The sequence below is a fragment of the Antechinus flavipes genome, chromosome 4 (genome assembly GCF_016432865.1).
Source record: "Antechinus flavipes isolate AdamAnt ecotype Samford, QLD, Australia chromosome 4, AdamAnt_v2, whole genome shotgun sequence".
In the NCBI taxonomy this organism is placed as follows: Eukaryota; Metazoa; Chordata; class Mammalia; order Dasyuromorphia; family Dasyuridae; genus Antechinus; species Antechinus flavipes.
In genome coordinates this window covers 177349597-177368475 of record NC_067401.1, presented here as the reverse complement: position 1 = coordinate 177368475, position 18879 = coordinate 177349597, and the positions used below count along the sequence as shown (strand labels likewise).

At 36.5% G+C, this 18879-nt stretch overlaps 1 protein-coding gene across 3 annotated transcripts in view; it reads right to left on the bottom strand.

Annotated features, from left to right (window-relative positions):
- Positions 1-3486: 3486 nt before the first annotated feature.
- ARHGAP44 (Rho GTPase activating protein 44) overlaps positions 3487-18879 on the bottom strand; it is a 176024-nt gene continuing 160631 nt past the window's right edge. For 2 of the 3 annotated variants that reach the window (XM_051995580.1, XM_051995579.1), the window contains 2 exons: positions 10240-10614; positions 3487-4833 (listed from right to left, as the gene is read on the bottom strand). In XM_051995580.1, the coding sequence (XP_051851540.1) occupies positions 4694-4833; positions 10240-10614 (515 nt within the window). In that variant the 3' untranslated portion in view covers positions 3487-4693. Of the gene's footprint in view, positions 4834-7958; positions 8012-10239; positions 10615-18879 lie in introns of all 3 variants that reach the window. The other variant, XM_051995581.1, reaches the window with a different exon arrangement.

Genomic DNA, 18879 nt, shown 5'->3' with positions numbered 1-18879 from the left:
AAGTCCCTTAAATTTTTTGTTTTAGAATGATTAGGGTAGCTGAGTGCTATAAGAATGATACTACATTGAGGGGAGCTACAGTGATTCAAAAATGTCCTGACTGCTGTAAGCAGTCTACTTTAATCCTTCTATTGTGTTTGCTTTTGTTATATAAAAATTCCGCCAAGATACAAAGGGTTGATACTAATGTTTATACACTGCTGCTGGATCCAGTTCTACCAGTGTTACAATATCCCCTTTTTGGGGACTAGAGTACAAGGAATAGACATCAGGTGCTCACACAATTAACCATCCTGGTAGCTTTACCACCTCACACCTTCAAATAGTTTTCTGGCTGGTCCCCTTTCCTCAAGCCTCTCTCAATTCCTAATACATCTTAATATATTCAGGTGACAAAATAAAATTTTTTCAAGTACAGATATGGCTGTGTCACTTTCTTCTCAACAACTTTCCTATTAAAATACTTCAGGATCAAATATAAAATGGTGTCATTTAAAGCCCTTCAAATCATGACCCTTTCTTGCCTTTACAATTTTATTAGATTTTACACCCTTCCATGTTTTCTATAATAGAGCTAGACTGACCTTGCTGTTCCTTGTACACAACACTTAACCAGCTTTACCCGCAAACTTTTTGTCATTTGCCAGTTGTTGTTTGTCCTTTGTTCTCAAAGTAGACCATGACATGCAAAATAAATTGAATTTAAATGAGAGAATTCTGTACCGGATCACCTGCCTCACTTTCTCCTCTAGAGCCATCTGGGTCCTGTGGCTAAAGACAGATCAAGATGACTGGAGATGACCTTGGAATGCAGTGAGAGACCTTGGCCTTTTTAAGTTAAAGTTAAGGTCTTAGTTACCTGAGACCACACCCATACAGGGATCAAGGCTAGGTAACAATTGAGGCAGATGAGCTTGCACAACCCCTCCTCATTTAAATTCAATTCACTTACATGTCATGGTGTCACCTTCCTGATATCATGGAACTATGTGAGTAAAGCTAGCCCACAAAGTGAAATTGGTCAGTTGGAAGATTCCCTCTTTCCTTCTTTCTTCCTTTCCTTCTCTCCCTTTATCTATGTAAGATAATATACTCTCACTTACAGATGCTCTTAAAAGAATTTTATTTTCTTTTGTGCCTCTGAACCCTCCCAAGATATCTTAGGGTTTACTGGCTAGATTTTTTCCTTAAGGACCATGCCTTAAACCAAAACCAATTTAATTTTCATTGGCCACCAATAGGTCATAGGCCAAAGCCCAGTTGGTCATTGGGTCCTGATTGACTCAGATTGAATGTAAATAGCAGTCATTTTCTGCTTTGGCCAGAAATCCTGAGGTCTTCTAGTATTATTTATTTAGGTTTAGTTTGTTTGTTTGTTTTTGTTTTTTCCGGACCAATTGAAAGAAGAGATTCTTTGCATCAATTGTTACTTAGCCTTAATCATTTGCCAAAGACATCACATGCCTGGAATGTTCTCTCTTACATAGACCTATTGACTTACATAACTTCTTTCTAGACTAAGCTAAAATTCTTTCAAAATAAGATGCCCTCCTACCTCCCTTGCATTCTCTTTGAGATTAACTTGCAACTATTCTTCTTATGTTCTTTGTACATAATTGGATGTTATTTCCCAGAATGTGAACTCTTTGAGAGGAGAAACTGTGGCTTTGGCCAATCTTTTTATCCCAGGCACTTACTTAAGGTAGTGCCTGATAATAAGCCCTTAATAAGTGATTATTTTTTTATTATACTTTTTTATATACAAAATATATGCATGGGTAATTTTTCAACATTGACCCTTGCAAAAACTTCTCTTTCAATTTTTCCCCTCCTTCCTTCCACCCCCTCCCCTAGATGGCAGGTAGTCCCATACATATTAAATGTGTTAAAGTATATGTTAAATACAATATATGTGTAAATATTTATACAGGTATCTTGCTGCACAAGAAAAATCAGATTTAGAAAGAAGGTAAAAATAACCTGAGAAGAAAAAACAAAAATGCAAGCAAACAATAACAGAAAGAATGGAAATGCGATGTTGTCACCAATACCATTTCCCAGTGTTCTTTCTCTGAGTGTAGCTGGTTCTGTTCATTACTGATCAACTGGAACTGATCTGGATCCTCTCATTATTGAAGAGAACCGTGTCCATCAGAATTGGTCATCATAAAGTATTGTTGTTGAAGTGTATAATGGTCTGCTGGTTCTGCTTATTTCACTTAGCATCAGTTCATGTATATCTCTCCAAGCCTCTCTATATTTATCCTGCTGGTCATTTCTTATAGAACAATAATATTCCATAGCATTCATATACCACCATTTATTCAGCCATTCTCCAATTGGTGGACATCCATTCAATTTCCAATTTCTAGCCACTATGAAAAGGGCTGCCATAAACATTTTTGCACATACAGATCCCTTTCCCTTCTTTAGTATCTCTTTGGGATATAAGCCCAGTAGTATACCACTGCTACATCAAAGGGTATGCACAGTTTGATAACTTTTTGACAATAGTCCCAAATTGTTCTCCAGAATGGTTGGATCCATTCACAACTCCACCAACAATGCATCAGTGTCCCAGTTTCCCCACATCCCCTTCGACATTTGTCACTATCTTTTCCTGTCATCTTAGCCAATCTGAGAAGTGTGCAATGGTATTTCAGAATTGTCTTAATTTGCATTTCTCTGATCATTAATGATTTGGAACACCTTTTCATATAACTAGAAATTATTTCAATTTCTTCATCTGAAAATTGTCTGTTCATATCCTTTGACCATTTATCAATAGGAGAGTTAATAAATGATTACTGACAACTATATGTTCCTTTAGTGGGGATGAATGACTGGAAGGAAAGGATTACTTAAAAGCTCTTCATTATGTGTGGGTGGAAGATTCATTCCCATTTTCCTGTGGTCATAACCTTTTCCCTCTCTCATGATAAAGCAAAATTGACTTATTTGACCTTAAGAACTAGGGCGTTAACAAAACTGGCTACTTCTTAACCATTTCTTTGGATGTTGATTCACATGAGATAATTTTGCAAAAATAATGTTAGTATTTAGCTTGATAATGTTAAAGTAAAAAGATATTTCCAGGAACTCATGGTTAAGGAACAGGCTAACAGAAGACTGACAGACACTTGATTTATCTCCATTTTAGAGTTTTCTGAAAACAGCATGTATTTGAAAGAATGCCATCACCAGACATTTTTAGGGTGCTTTTCTAGTGACCAAGCTTATTTCATCTTCACAATAGTCCTGTGAAATTGGCTGGACAAGTAGTTCTATTTTCCTTTTTCATTGATAGGAAATCACATTAGAAATTAGAGAACTTGTGTCCAGGTCTCACAGTTAGGTAGTGCAATGCTGGGTCTAAAACTTACATTTATTGATTCCTCTGAGATACCAACTTAGATAAATTGAATCTGAGACTTGTTGCTTTCATTTTTTTTTTTTTTTTGGTAAGTACAACAAAATATTCCATACTTAGCAACAATAAATATTTTAATAACATTATTTTTGACAATTTATGCATATATAAAGGTGATTTCCCCACCCCTTACTACATTTACAAACTTGATAATGAGCTATACTTGCTGTTAAATGTGCAAAGCCTACAACATCTTTAATCTGCAAATCCTGCAAAGAAGAATTATTTTACAATATGTTGGGGAAAATAACAAAGCATTTAAGTTTTCATAGTACATTTGTACATTAGTTTAGATGAAACATCTCAAATTAAACAAATATAGAGATTTCATATATACAAATATAACATTATAGTATGTATATTTTTTTTCCAAAGGATAAAACCTTAAACTTTTACATGCATGCATGACTTGAATTTAATTCTTCACTCCATTTATAACTTTTAGCCAAAAATTTTAATCCCTTCTACCCTGCAGTCATTTCTTGGATCAATGTTCACATGCTCCTTTCCCTCATCTCTCTTTCCCTATCACTGATGTAATCAAAGGATTGATATGATTAATGTTATTAAAGAGATTTTGCAAATACATCTTACAGCATTTATTTACCTGTTCCATTTTCTTACTCCCACATATTAGGATATGGAATTATTGCTATAAAATTGTAATTTTTGAATAAGGAGACATTCACAGGTTGATGGATATGAGCATACCTTGCAAACCAAATGCTTACAAGATCCTAGATTTTGCAAGCTAGTATAATCAAGTGATTATGGGGTCATTAAAAAAAAACATCATGTTCAGAACTTATGTCTTTCTATGGATGTGAATTCTCCATCCTTGAGAAGAATGGGGCAATCAAATAACAGTTAGGATTCCACAGACTGAGATAGACCTGTGTTTGGATGGGAGAGAATTTTCACAACTCTTCCTTTTGGGAAATGTAAGGGCACAAACAATATCTGGATAGAGAGAGATCAGATATTACTCCACACAGGGCTGAAGATAGAAATTCACTTAGGTACCAAGTCAAAAGGCAATGATTGGAGAAGGCTAAACTCACCACCTAAAACAAACAAAACCACTGTATCATCAACACTTGCCATAGATAGGAGATCAATGGTTTTCTTTAAAGTCCAACTTCATGTTGGAAGTGAAAGAACAAAGTGCTGAGGGAGATGCTTAGCAAGAGCATTGGACATATACATCCTTGAAGTATTTCTGGGGTATGTATATGTACAAGAGTACAGTGAGGAGGTGTAGTGTCAAAGGGCAGTACTTTCTGACTCTTCCTCTGAGTCTCTTTTCTCAGTCCCTGATTGTCTTGTCATGTGCTCCAGGAGACCAGGGTGGAGTGAAGACCCAGGCTCTACGTGGATAGAAGGGATATCAAAGTGGACAAGATCTGGAAATGGGCAAAGAAAAGTCATTGATATAGTGCCTCTTACTAAAAAGGTGCCAGTAGAATCAGCATTAAGAAGCAGGAAATTGTGGCTCATTCCAGAACCTCCCCCCGCCCCCACACACACACATCACATGCACACTCATACACACTTTTTTTTTTAAAGAGATGATTACATTTATTATTTAGCCTACTACTTAATGCAAAGATGAGAGATGTTATCATGTTTGTGATTAAGTTCTTCTTGTTCCTATTTTCCCTATTCGTAATAAGGTTGAAGAGACTAAGACATCCAGATTCTACCCTTGAATTGCATTCAAATATGAAGTAATTCTTTATTGGTAATTTTGTCCTATTTCAATACCATAATGGAGGAAAAAGCCCAGCCCTCTGGATACTGAGTTCCAGTTAATTGCCTAACCACTCTTATGAAGAGTGTAAGAAGGTAAAGCTGACGCTTCCTACCACTTCCATGAAAGCAAAGCTTCAGTTGGGTTCCTCACCTCAACAAGCCTAGGAATAGTTGGAAATAGGTTTCTGTTACAGAAGGAAACATGAAGTGCTTTGATTGGAATTGGATCTCTGATCTTAATTTCAGTCACAATACACTGGCCTAAAGCTCTTAAAAAAGCTTTGGCACTATCCTCGGTTATGACAGATATAAAATCACTCTTAAAGTTACCTTAGTTCCCTTGAAAAGACATTTTTTCAAGAGAATTTAGGTCCTCATGAAGAGCAAGGTGGAATGTAATGACTCGCAGGAAGAAAATGCTGTCATTAAGCCAATATGTGTATGGATATCCTAGAACATCTTTAATTGGAGTAATTACCCTTGTTTGGGATATTCTTGATTGAAGAAAATAATAATTGTAGTTTAATTTAATCCTCTTGTATATACATATAGATATATAAATATACATACATATATATGTGTGTGTATATATATACGTGTATTCCTAAAGTAGTTCTCAAGAACAATTAAACTAGTGGTAAAGAAATGTGGAATAGTAAGAAGCAAAATAATGTGATTTCTTCTACTTTGGGTTTGTTCTTATTTATGTTAAGGTATTTGACAAAATACAACTCAAGGCTAGTTGAATATATATCTTTAATATATCTTTACATACCTGCCACTGTCTGGTTATTATATACTGAGAGCAACTTGAGGGGGAAGCAAAATAGTTCTGTAGCACTGCTCCCCACAAAACAAAGGATAATTAAGTTATTCAACCTTGCTGGAAAGGAGTTTATTTCTTGTTTTTTGGGTAGCTTCAGAAAACATTCTTATCAAAGCTTGGCTCTGATAGGCCAACCCCATCCTAACTGTAAAGACACAATGACAGGCAGAGACCTTGGGGCTAAAGAGCTCAGCTATCAGTTGGTGAAGTAAAGTTGATAGGCCTGTATTTGTCCAACCTTGATATGTATATGGGCCTGTTTTGGTCACTGCAGTGCCAAAAGGAGGAGGCATGTGGACTTCCCCTAGTCTTCTGCCTGATATTTAATGCTGAAAGATAGAGCATTTAGCAAGCAGTGGGAGCAATCATTACACAAAACTCACACAATGGCCACTGCAAGATTTATAATGTTCAGTCCTTTTGTTCAACTAAAACCCAACAGGAGAAAAGAATGACAGTTTTAGCTTACTCTTTTCTCTGAGATCCCGAGAAAGTTAAATTGTCCTTGTGAATATTTTACTCTAATTTCTTTTGCTATTCAAAGAAAACTTTCTAATTCTCTAGAAACCTGTTTTTGCCCAAAGGAAGGATATGTATTTCTGTAAAGCATCATCATAATTTTCTTACACAGTAACCAAAATGCTAATAGACATGGTTGTATTGTTCAGGTGGTGTCAATTTGGCCTGACTTGAGAATACTTGAAAGTTATCTCAACAAGTTTGTAAAAGAAAAATCCGTCCTGTCTCAGATTTTTTGTTCCAGTTTATTCTTTCAGTTTCTATGTAATCTTGTTTTTTTTTATATTCTGAGTATTAGGGAAATATTAATTGAAGGCCAATAGAAATGCATAAATACATCTAAACCTCTAGAGTACACAAACTGAATTAGAACAATACTTCTGGTGGGTTCAGTGGTTTAATCTGAATAGCTTAAATAATCTGACTATATTACTCTTTTAAAATGAGACACTGTAGTTAGTTTTGAATGACAAAAAGATTTTCCAAAACTAAGAAATATGTTCAGATAAGCTATATATATATCCCAATTTATATCTGAGTTTTGTTTTAAAAGTACTCTTTATGGAATGCTCAATCAGCTTAGTGTAGTAGAAAGAGCATTTGACTGGGAGTCAACATATCTGCTTTTAAATCCTCCCTTTTGCTACTATTTATGTGACCTGAGAGAAATTTACTTCACCTTACCTAAGCTTCATTTTTCTTACCTGTAAAGGGAGTGAACTAGCTAGATCAGACTATCCATAATCCCTTTCATCTAAAATCCTTTGATTTTGTTTTTGAAGACTTATTCAAATTCCAGAAGGATCAGTGAAACTACTAGGGAAGGGATGGGGAGGATCTACTTTACATTTTTGGGAAGAGTTGAGATGAAAAAGGGTTAATAGGTGTTAGTGGTGACTTCTGGTATAGTGTTCACTCATTAGAACCTGGTCAAATAGCAGTAAGTCCCTGTATCAATAATTTATAATTCTTCCATATGACTTCTAAAATATTTTCTCTAAGAACACTTCCAGGAAGCATCAGGATTCCAGGACAAAGTTTACTCTTTGGAATAGAAAGTCATACGATCAGTCAACCAACCATGAATATCTCTGGGTAGGAATACCTATAATCAAATAAAGGGAAGATGCTTGCTTATACAAGTATTAAAAAACAGTTGATGAGGTGATTTTGGGGAGAAGGGAAGGAAAGATGGTTTTCCTTAAGTAAAGCAGAAGAATAGAAAAAGAAGGTCAGCAGTTCTAAGAAGCCAAATAAGCTTACTAATAAATTCATTGTTAGTGAGCTTGTGGAATCAGTTAAGAGCCACACAGCCATGCAACTCAGGTTGAGCCACATGCAGAGGTGATGAGTTAGTGACAGTAGCTGTCAAATTGACCTGGATTAGCCTTCAGAATTAGAAGGGAGATGGAGACTGCGATGCCAGCTTACCCTGAAAATCCCCCTCATACTTATCCACAATTGCTCCACTCATTGTCAAACAGCTGCAATGACATAATGATAGGATTCGGAGAAAGGAATAAAAACAAGGAAACAAGAACAGAACTGAGAAAATACTGAAAATCACAGTAAGGTAGAATTCACACTAGTTAAGTAAAAAAAAGAATTATAGGTATTATATTACGGGCTACAGAAATTATTTCAAGGACTTGGAAAAAATTAAGACAAAACTCAACAGTATGGAAAGCAACAACAACAATTCTCTGTGTATGTTTGCATAGGGAAATATATATTTGTTCTCAAATTCTGCCATGAACTATTTAAAAACTAAATGGTCACTGTCGTTTCAAATGCTTTCTGGTCCCCCCAAAAAAATTCTTTCCAAAAAAAGATACCCCATCCCATTTTAAAAATCAAATATATATTTCTTTTTTTTTTAAACTTTCCTAAATCTCCTCTTTAAATTACTCTTGATAATTTCCACTACCCTCTTCTTCCTTTTTATACTTGGATAGGGTAAGAAAGCAAAAAAATGTGATCCATTATAAGGGAGTATTTTCTATTCGACATCAGGCCTACTACAAAGGTGTCTTGGGATTTTTTTTTTTTTTTTTGCTTACCGAGATCATTGTTTTGAAATGTATTACTATTTTTAAAAAATCAGTTTGGAAACATGGATGCTGAATAAGAAAAAAAAATAAATGAACAGCAAGTATTCATTAGTAAAAATGCCTTAGCTTGAAAGGTTAAGGTCTTTTATTAGGAGAAAAGGCATCATTTAATGGAGCAAACTAAAATGGTGTTTAAATACATTTTTCAAGGACTCTTCCTATAATTTAATAATCATACATATATGCAATAATCCATCATAATGGATTGTAACCTTATGAGTTGTTGTAAGGATCACATAAGATAATATTTGTAAAATATGTAGCATAGTTCCTGGCACTATACAAGTGCTTATTCCTTTACACTATTATAGTGATTGCTGTCTTATAAATTGTAAATCATTCTTAATAACTCTGTTGAAGCTACTGAATGTTTTAAAATGAAATGAAAAATGTAACTCCTTTTGAGAAGACTACAAAGAAAACCTCTTTAACCTAGGATCTGCATGAGTGCAAATCCAGAAGCTTTAGATAATGTTCAAAAATAAAGCTGCCTCTTCATAAAATTATCTCAAAAGTCACATTAAAGGGACTATTACTATCAAGCTAAGCAGGCATAAGATTAGAATCATTTCTAAGAAGACATCATTTTCTGCTCCTGGAGTCAACCATCAAACTATCTGCTCTCTCAGTAAAGGTTTGCCTGACTTATCCCAAAGTTTTTTACTTCCTAAATAATGGACACTTTTCTATGGCATTAATCAGTCATATCAGATATGCTTTAAAATTCACCTTTAAATCTATACTTGGATTGGGTCAATGCCCTGAAAGAAAGTGGATTTCAAAAGTGCTTTCTTTTTCCTTTTTCAACAAGTCATGCTTACTGAAAATATCTGGGGATTGGACTTTTATTCTTAAAAATGGAAAAAATCAATTTAGGTGGGAAAACAGCTTAGCTGTTTCATTTATTAAAATAAAGATCTTTATTGATGAACATGAAGATAAATTATAGCTCATTATTTAGGATCCTAGCCAAAACTATAATGCTATCAAGATTCTCAATTTGGATAAAGAGGAATGATGTGTCATTATACTTTTTTTTTTAAATTGGCTCCTTCTTGTTATCAGTATCATGTTAACATATTCAATTGGCTAACTATACAAATGTCTTTATTCAGTTACTTGTTCATCCTCTCTTAATCTGGGAGTCAGACAAGTTTTGTGGCTCTATCCACTTTACATAGCAACAGAAAACTCCTAAATCTTTAAGCAAAAAAGGCAGACAAGCCTATTTTGATGCCTGTTGAAGTTATCCACATTCGTGTCATTTTTCACATTTTCAAAAGACTTTTTAAAGTTTTACTTCTTCAGAGAAATTAAAAATGCATGGAACTCCAAAAGGCTCCAGATATCAATGTCAAAATGTTAAGATCAAAAAGAGAACCTAGGCTCTTTGCAAAATGACCTAAATTCTAGCTGCTTTTCAGTGGGTTTGTTACTAGGAGTAAAAGGATATTATCTTAGAAGTTACACATGACATGAACACAACAATCTCAATGGTAAATAGAAATAGATTAGCCATCGATAAAACCAAATAAACTCTCTGCCATTCATATTCTATTAAAGTTCATAGAAAACTTCTGTAGAGACAGTGGCTTAGTTACCTGTAGACATGCTTTCCCCAGAGGACATGCCATCTATCACAAGGTGGTCCACAGACTGTGAACCAGCACTAGAGGTGTTTACTGTAGGAGGCTGTGGAGGTGGCAACGTGGGTCTCTGTCGGGGCTTAGGAGTGGGTCGTGATTTGCTTAAAGTGCTTGTGATGACAGGAGCAGAGAAGGAAGGTGTTGAAGCAGGGGGAAGCTGGCCTGAAACTAATAAATAACCTTGAGGATAATTAAGTCCATAGGGAGAAGGGGTGCTTGGTGGTGTGGGAGATAGGCTGACTGGGGATGGCTGGCCAGCAGACTGGTCAGTCACACCACCTAATTGACTGAAGGTGACCTTGGGTGGTATAGGTGCCAGCTTCTTTGAAACTGAAAGAAAAAGAAATTTAAAATACTATTAAATTTCATTCACTTCATTTAGCATCTAAATATACTTTTATACTCTTATCCTGACCTTTTACTAAATCTGATAAGTACTGAAAATTACTAGCTTCATTAATCCTTATGTATATTCATTCATTCAGCAACATTTATTTAGAACTTATTACATGCAATATACATGCAGGATAAATTAAATGGTAAAAAGAATATACCAAAGAAATTAATACCAGACATTCTTTGAGAATTTCTACTTCACTATGTCCTATTGTTACAAGTTACTGCTGTGCATAATGACCACTATATCCAGACAAACTGCAGAAGTAACTAAAGAGGATTTTTCTAAATTAAAGAACACTAATTTGAATAATTGAATTATAACTGAATAATTCAATTATGCCTACAATAATCCCATATTTTTCTCCCTGAAAGTGCAGAACTTAAACATATTTATTTCTAGTTTCAAATTTATATTTGATATATCATAATTAGCTTAATTTCAGTTTTTTGTTTTTTGAGGGGAATGGGATTATTGCTGAATCCTAGAGTGGGAGCAGAAGTCTAGATAATTAACTTTGTGGAAGTGAGATCTTGCCTGTCATGACATTCACTTTTCACTTGCAGAACCCTATGGGGTAGGGGGTAGGTAAGTGTATCATTCACAACTCATAGTTGAACTCACAGTTGCTGATGAAAGCATAAAGCACCATAATAGATACTTTAACATTAAGCTACCAGAAATAATACTGACAGAGAGGAAGCATGTCACTGAATGCAATTTAACCAAGATCTAGGTGAGAAGCTGATATTTACACTTTTAAAAAAGTTAGAATGTTTGAGTATATTTATGAAGATTGAATCACAATAATGCCCATGTAATTAGCCAACTGGGTGAATTCTGTTTAAAGCACAAGACTTTAGACCAGCTGTTAAGTATCATATTGATAGCACATTGAATAAATGACCAAATGTTTAATGCTCCATCCAAATGTTTGGACAAAGGCCTAGTAGACTGAAAAGAAAGTCTATTGTATTTAGAATCTGAGGACCTGCATTCAAATTTTCCCTCTGCTTGGGTGACTTGAGACAAGCTTCTTCATTTCTCTGAACCTCAGTTTTCTCATTTGTAGAATGAAGGAGTTGGAATAGATGGCTTTCCTAAATCTAAATCTATAAAATTAGTTATCCTGTTCAATGCAAACATGCCAATTTCTCAGTGCTTTCCTATCTCTTCTAATAGATAAGCTGGTATTGATAGCTGGAGGTGTGAAAAAGGGAGATTATTTAGAACTAGATTGAGATAAATAGATCATAATTTTTTTTTTGATCAGAAAACAAGTCAAAGTTCAATTTAAGATCATTAGAAACTTTTTAATTTAAAAGGAAAAACTCAAGATGGAGAACTCTGATCTCAGCTAAGTCATTTAATTGATTCCAGATATAAATCATTTTACTTCCCTATTCTTCAGTTTTTTCATTTGGAAAAAGGGAGAAAATAATTTTACTTCTAAATTTTTCTCCTCTTGTCTCTTTCCCCATTGGCTCCCTTTCCCTTTTTGGATAGCTTTACTATCACTCTGTTCGCTGATAAGAAAGGCTATATTTCCCCATGTCCAACCTGGAAACATGTAAGTACAAACTAGAGATTTCTTTCTCACTTTGGAGTGTTGAAATGGATAGCTCATCATGGAAGACTCAGGCAATTATGTTCCATTCAACCATTCTGGACTTTTCCCACTTCTTTCATTTCTTTCACTGTCTTCTTCCCCATTAAACTCTTTCAAAACTACCCAAATCAAACTCTTCAGTCCTAATTCTTTAACTTGCCTTTATCTATATGGTGTCCATACTATACATCTTCACTTATCTTATTCTACAACTTTAAATGATTTAAATTGTACATATCAGCATGCTCAGGTGTAATGTTCTCTTCTCCTAAAATATGTTTTCTGGGATCAGGTTTCTTGAGGAGCTTTTGGGAGCAGCCTTAGTGTCAGTTCAGAGTAATAATCACCTCAAATGCAGCCAGCTGTTAAAAGTCCAGATCCTTTATTGTCTCCTTCAAAATAGCCTGGTTAACTTTCTTAGAGGCCTATCTCTCTCCTTGGTTCCAAAAGCTCTTGCTGCTAGTCCTTTGTCTCTTCCAGCTTAAGCCTTTAGCTCCCTCTGAATCCAAAGTCTCCAGCCAGCACAAGGGTGGAAGTTGGAATGAATCTAGCTCTTCCTCCAAAAGAGTGGACTTGTGGGCTTCTGTGACTTGTGAATCTCCTCCACTGAATCCTGACTTGTGAATCTCCCAAAGTCTAGTGGGCTTATCAACTTTAGTGGGCTTGTGCTTCTATATGTTTTTTAGAGGTGTAAACACAAAGGTATGAAAGGTGTGAACTCTTGCAGAACTCTAACAAGTACTAAGCACATTAGTGAACCAGAAATGCTAAAATTAAACAACCAACTTAGCACCTTGGAAGAATCCTAACATCAAAAGAGGTAATCACACCTTCCCTGACTACTCAAAAAAGGAGTGAAAACATCATAAAAAGAAGATGGTCACGCCCTCCCTGATATCTCAGGAAGGGAGATGAAAACACCAAAGAAAATGGGAAATCAAATCAGATTAGCAGGTTTCTAAAGGAGCTCACTTGAAATAGGTATACATAAATCCATCAATATGGGAGGTATTACACATAATTTCATAAGCACATAGTAACACAGGCTAGTAGTGATATAACAAATAACATGAATCAACATGAGGAATTATACATGTCCATAAGTCCTAGAAATAGTTCAAAAAGAATCTATTGTCCATTAGTTCATGTGCCAGGAATCCAATAATTCCTGCAAGTTTTGAAGTCCTACAATAGTCTCATCTTGTGTTGGGGAATCCAATGATTCCTGATGGTTTTTAAGTTCTACAACAGTCTTTATCAACAATTTTTCATCTCAAGGAATCCAGTGATTTCTGCTGGTTTTCAAATCCTGCAACAGTCTTATCTTGTGTAGGGAAATGAATGATTCCTGCAGATTTTGTTCTTAAGTCTTCTCCTTTGTTTCCAGATTTTTCTTTTTTTCTATCTCTCTCTGATGGACAAGGTGAATGTGGCTTGTTGGCACTGATCTGATTCCTTTTCCATCTGTAGAAATACAAGCAAACCCTTTCTCCCAAGCAGTTAACCTATCTAATTCCCTTCTATTTACCATTTTCTAGATCTCTCCTCATCATCTGGCAATTACATTGGAGCCCTTTGCACTGGACACTGCCCTGTTGGTTTAAAAAGCCTGTATTCTCCCCAATTGTAATCCCTTTCTGCTATCTGATTACTTTTTGGCTGAGTGATCACATCTGAGTCCTGACCTTCTAAAGACTCTCTTGGTGTAAACTCAGCTGCCATCATACCCCACTTGTCTTTTGTATGATATCTTGGAACTGGGCCCCGCCTCTCATTTCCCTGGGCCAATCTCCATTCTGAGGCCCAATGGAAGCCCTTGTGGCATTTTGGACATGGACATTTGGGTTTTCTCTTACCCTGTCTTCTCACTCTATCTCCATATCTGCATTGGGCCCTCAGATGTCTTAGTTTTCCACACTGAAAACATTGACGATTTTCTCTAGAAGTTCTTTGCACGAGATGGACCCCATCTTCCCTTGTTCATCATAGTCTGGTTAAAGGCATTTGTGCCCACTGTGGCGTCTTATGATCTCCTCTAAAGGAGCATCTTTGTGTAGTCCCCATATAATTCTTTTGCAAACCTCACTGGCATTTTCCTTAGCTAGATGTCTGGTCATTATTTCTGTAGCTGCATTTTCTCCAATGGTTCTTGTGACAGCTGTTTGCAAACGTCCCACAAAGTCCGCAAAAGGTTCATTGGGACCTTGCTCTATTTTTGTGAAGGTTTTACCTTCACTTTTTTCTGGGAGAGAACCCCAAGCTTTTATTGCAGCCTTAGAAATTTGATCATACACTGTTATGGGATAATTAATCTGTTCTGAATTCTCTCCATACTGACCTTCACCTGCTAGTTGGTCAAAAGTGACTTGTATATTAACTCCCATTTGCCTATTGCATCTGGCTTGAATCCTACATAATTCATGATACTCTGAAAGCCATAACAAGTTTTGTCCAGGTTCTAAACATGTCCTTGCTATGGATTTCCAGTCACTAGGGCTTAGGATTTCATAAGACAAATTATCTAGTAACATCTTAACATAAGACAATGTAGCCCCATAAAGAGTGCAACCTTTTTTCAAATCCTTAATTTTTTCCAAATCAAAAGGAGTATATCTTCTCCTTTTTTGACCTGAAGAATCAAGTTCTTCAATCACAGGGTTTTCTAAACATCTGTCCCATTTTAGCTGAAATACTATTTTAGCCCTTTAACAAAATTTCCTTGTTTATTTTTGTATTCACCCTAATTTCTAGGTCGAGGAGACTTTTCCACTGAAATCAGGATCAGAGGCTTTTCCACTGAGATCAGGAACAGAGGCTTTTCCACTGGATTCAGGATTGTATCTGTCCCACATTCAGGCTCCAAAATGTAATGTTCTCTTCTCTAAAATATAATGTTCTCTGGGATCAGGTTTCTTGGGAGGTTTCTGGGAGCAGCCTTAGTTTCAATTCAGAGTAATAATCACTTCAAATGCAGCCAGCTGTTAAAGTTCAGATCCTTTATTGTCTCCTTCAAAATAGCCTGGTTAGCTTTCTTAGAGGCTTATCTCTCTCCTTGGTTCCAAGAGCTCTTGCTGCTAGTCCTTTGTCTCTTTCAGATTAAGCCTCTAGCTCCCTCTGAATCCAAAGCCTCCAGTCAGCACAAGGGTGGAAGTTGGAATGAATCTGGCTCCTCCTCCAAGAGAGTGGACTTGTGGGCTTCTGTGACTTGTGAATCTCCCAAAGTCTCTAGTGGGCTTGTCCTTTAATAGGCTTGTCCTTCTATATGTTCTTTTAGAGGTGTGAACTCAGAGGTGTGAAAGGTGTGAACTCTTGCAGAACTCTAACAAGTGCTAATCTAACAAGTACTAATCACATTAGTGAACCAGAGCTCCTTGTAAGAATCCTAACACTCATGCCTCTCCATGTCTCAAAACCCAGTGCTCTCTGGCAAGCTTTGCCTCACCAATACCCTTGGATACTACTGGACGGATTAGTCTTGGAGCACTAGTTCAGGAAATGTCTCCCAGCCACTACTTTTCATTTTCTACTCTCCAGCTAGTTCTTCCTTTCCAGCTGATTTTCAACTGTGAAGATAGCCTTTCCTCCCTTTCTATCCATTATCTGTTATTATTCTTGGATGGGACAGGTCAATCTATGGCCCTGTTTCCCTACTCAACATCTCAACTTTCCTGATGAATTGCCCTTCTCTGGTCACCCTTTGTTGTCTCTTCCTCTTAGAATATAAATTCATGGAAGTTAAGGATGTTTTACTTTTGCATTTTTATCCTGAACACAGTGCTAACACTGTGTTCAACACTAGTAGGATTTAATAAATGGTTTTTCCTCTCCAGTTTTTAATTTTATTTGCCTTAATCTCTTACTATTCTAGTTTCCACCCCTTTTTCCTCTTAAAAAAAAAAAAAAAACTGTTGGAATCCTTACTAACTGCTAACTAATTAGAGTTGATCTAATCTTACAAGAAGATTTTGGCCAGAACCTGAAACAAGGTACTAAGTAGAACTAATTAATACAAGACTTGTGTTCACACCTTTACTCATTGGAGTTCACAAGTATGCCAGCTTCACAAAGTAAACTTTCTAACTTCAAGGGAGTTCACACCTCCCTTAAAGCTCTTTGGGCCAGAGAGCACTATGGGAGAAAACCCATAATCCCATTCTCTCAGAAGATTCATATATAAGGCAAGACAGCCATTCCAGAATATGTTTTTCCTCTTGGCTGGCTGGTGGCAGACGAAAAGTTTTCAGAGGATAAAGCTCCGAGTGGAGAGTTCAGTGGACAACCAGATTCATCTTCATCTCACACCACTGTAGTTGGTGGCTGGGCTCCCCAGAAGGAGACAAGAGAGACATTCCATCTCTGTGTTGGTTGGAGGCTGAAGAAAGCAGAGGCAGAAGCTGAAGGACAGAACCTTTGGATTTGGAGATATTCGGAGGGCCCTAAGCTAAACCGGCTGTGTTTTGAGAAGAACAAGAACTCTAACATTTGAACTCATAACATTTGGCGCCCAAGCGTGGGAACAGGGACCCTACTTTCACTGAAGAAGTCTCCAGTGACCAGGAACTGAGTGAGTACAACCTTTTTTGGCTGAAATGGGACAGATTTTTGTGCACAGTATAAGATTTTACACACTACTGGCATACCCTTTAATCCTCAAGGTCAAGCAATAGTAGAAAGAAGAAACAGAGACATTAAGACACTCCTCCAAAAACAAAAGAAAGGGGGAGCCACGGGTAACCCTAGAGAACTTCTGAATTTAGTTCTCTATACATTAATTTTTTAATCTTTGATAAAGATGCACTGGCTCCAGCAGGCAGGTTTTATAACCCACCAGAAGAGCAGTGTCCAGTGCGACCAGCTCCACTATCTTTAGATAATCGCCAGGTGATGTGGAGAGATCCAGAAAGTAGTGAATGGAAGGAACCAGATAGGCTAACTGCTTGGGGGAGAGGATTTGCTTGCATCTCTACATGTGGAGAAGGAATCAGATGGGTGCCGACGAGCTGCATTCGCCTTGTCCATCGCAGAGAGATGGAGCAGACCCTTGAAACAAATGCGAAGACCCAAGAAATATCGGGTGGTTCTGTTGCTGATTGTGCTCACTATTGAAAGAGCATAGCTGACAAGGAGACTGTTAAAAAAACTTTAAAAAACTTCAGGAATCATTGGATTTCCTAACACAAGATGAAACTGTTTTAGTTCTTGAAAAACCAGCGAGAATCATTGGATTCCTTAAAATGAAAAATTGTTGATGAGACTTTTGCAGTACTTCAGGGCTTACAGGAACTATTGGATTCCTGGCACATGAACTAATGGACAATGGATTCCTTATGGACTATTTCTAGGACTTATGGACATGTGTAAATTTTCAGGTTGATTCATGTTGTTACATTACTACTAGCCTGTGTTATATTGCTATGTGCTTGTGTAAATTATGTATAATGCCTCCCATATTGATGGATTTATGTGTACCCTTTTAGAAATCCACTAATCTGATTAGATTTCCTATTTCCTTTGGTGTTTTCATCTAACAAAAGAAAGGGGGAGATGTTGGAATCCTTACTAACTGCTAACTAATTAGAGTTGATCTAATCTTACAAGAAGATTTTGGCCAGAACCTGAAACAAGGTACTAAGTAGAACTAATTAATACAAGGCTTGTGTTCACACCTTTACTCATTGGAGTTCACAAATATGCCAGCTTCACAAAGTAAACTTTCTAACTTCAAGGGAGTTCACACCTCCCTTAAAGCTCTTTGGGCCAGAGAGCACTATAGGAGAAAACCCATAATCCCATTCTCTCAGAAGATTCACATATAAGGCGAGACAGCCATTCCAGAATACATTTTTCCTCTTGGCTGGCTGGTGGCAGACGAAGAGTTTACAGAGGAAGAAGCTAAGAGACGAAGTTTCAGCGGACAACCAGATTCATCTTCATCTCACACCACTGTAGTTGGTGGCTGGGCTCCCCAGAAGGAGACAAGAGAGACATTCCATCTCTGTGTTGGTTGGAGGCTGAAGAAAGCAGAGGCAGAGGCTGAAGGACAGAAGCTTTGGATTGGGAGATATTCGGAGGGCCCTAAGCTAAAACCGGCTGTGTTTTGAGAAGAACAAGAACTCCAACATTTGAACTCATAACAAAAAACTTTCATGACCTATGGGTCATTAAGCAAGAAATATTGTCTTGGACCACACTGAGAAGTATCATGTCCCTATTTCAGTTTTAATTAGCTCTAATTTTAAGAAACTTTTCCAGATATAAAACCTAAATTGGCCTTCTTGGGATTTCAAGTTTTGCTTTTATCTTTAGAGGCTAAAATCTAATCTCTTTCTTGATATGACAACTTTTTAAGTCTTCAACAAGAAATTAGTAACTATTTCTCTCTTCATATGGGAAAATACTCTTATTTTAAAAACTTTTTTTGGATTTATTCCATCTGCCTTGGGGGAAAAAAACATATTTTTTTTTGTTTATATATATATTTAATTTTTTATTTAATAATTACTTTATATTGACACTCGTTTCTGTTCCGATTTTTTTTTCCCCTCCCTCCCTCCACCCCCTCCCCTAGATGGCAAGCAGTCCTTTATAT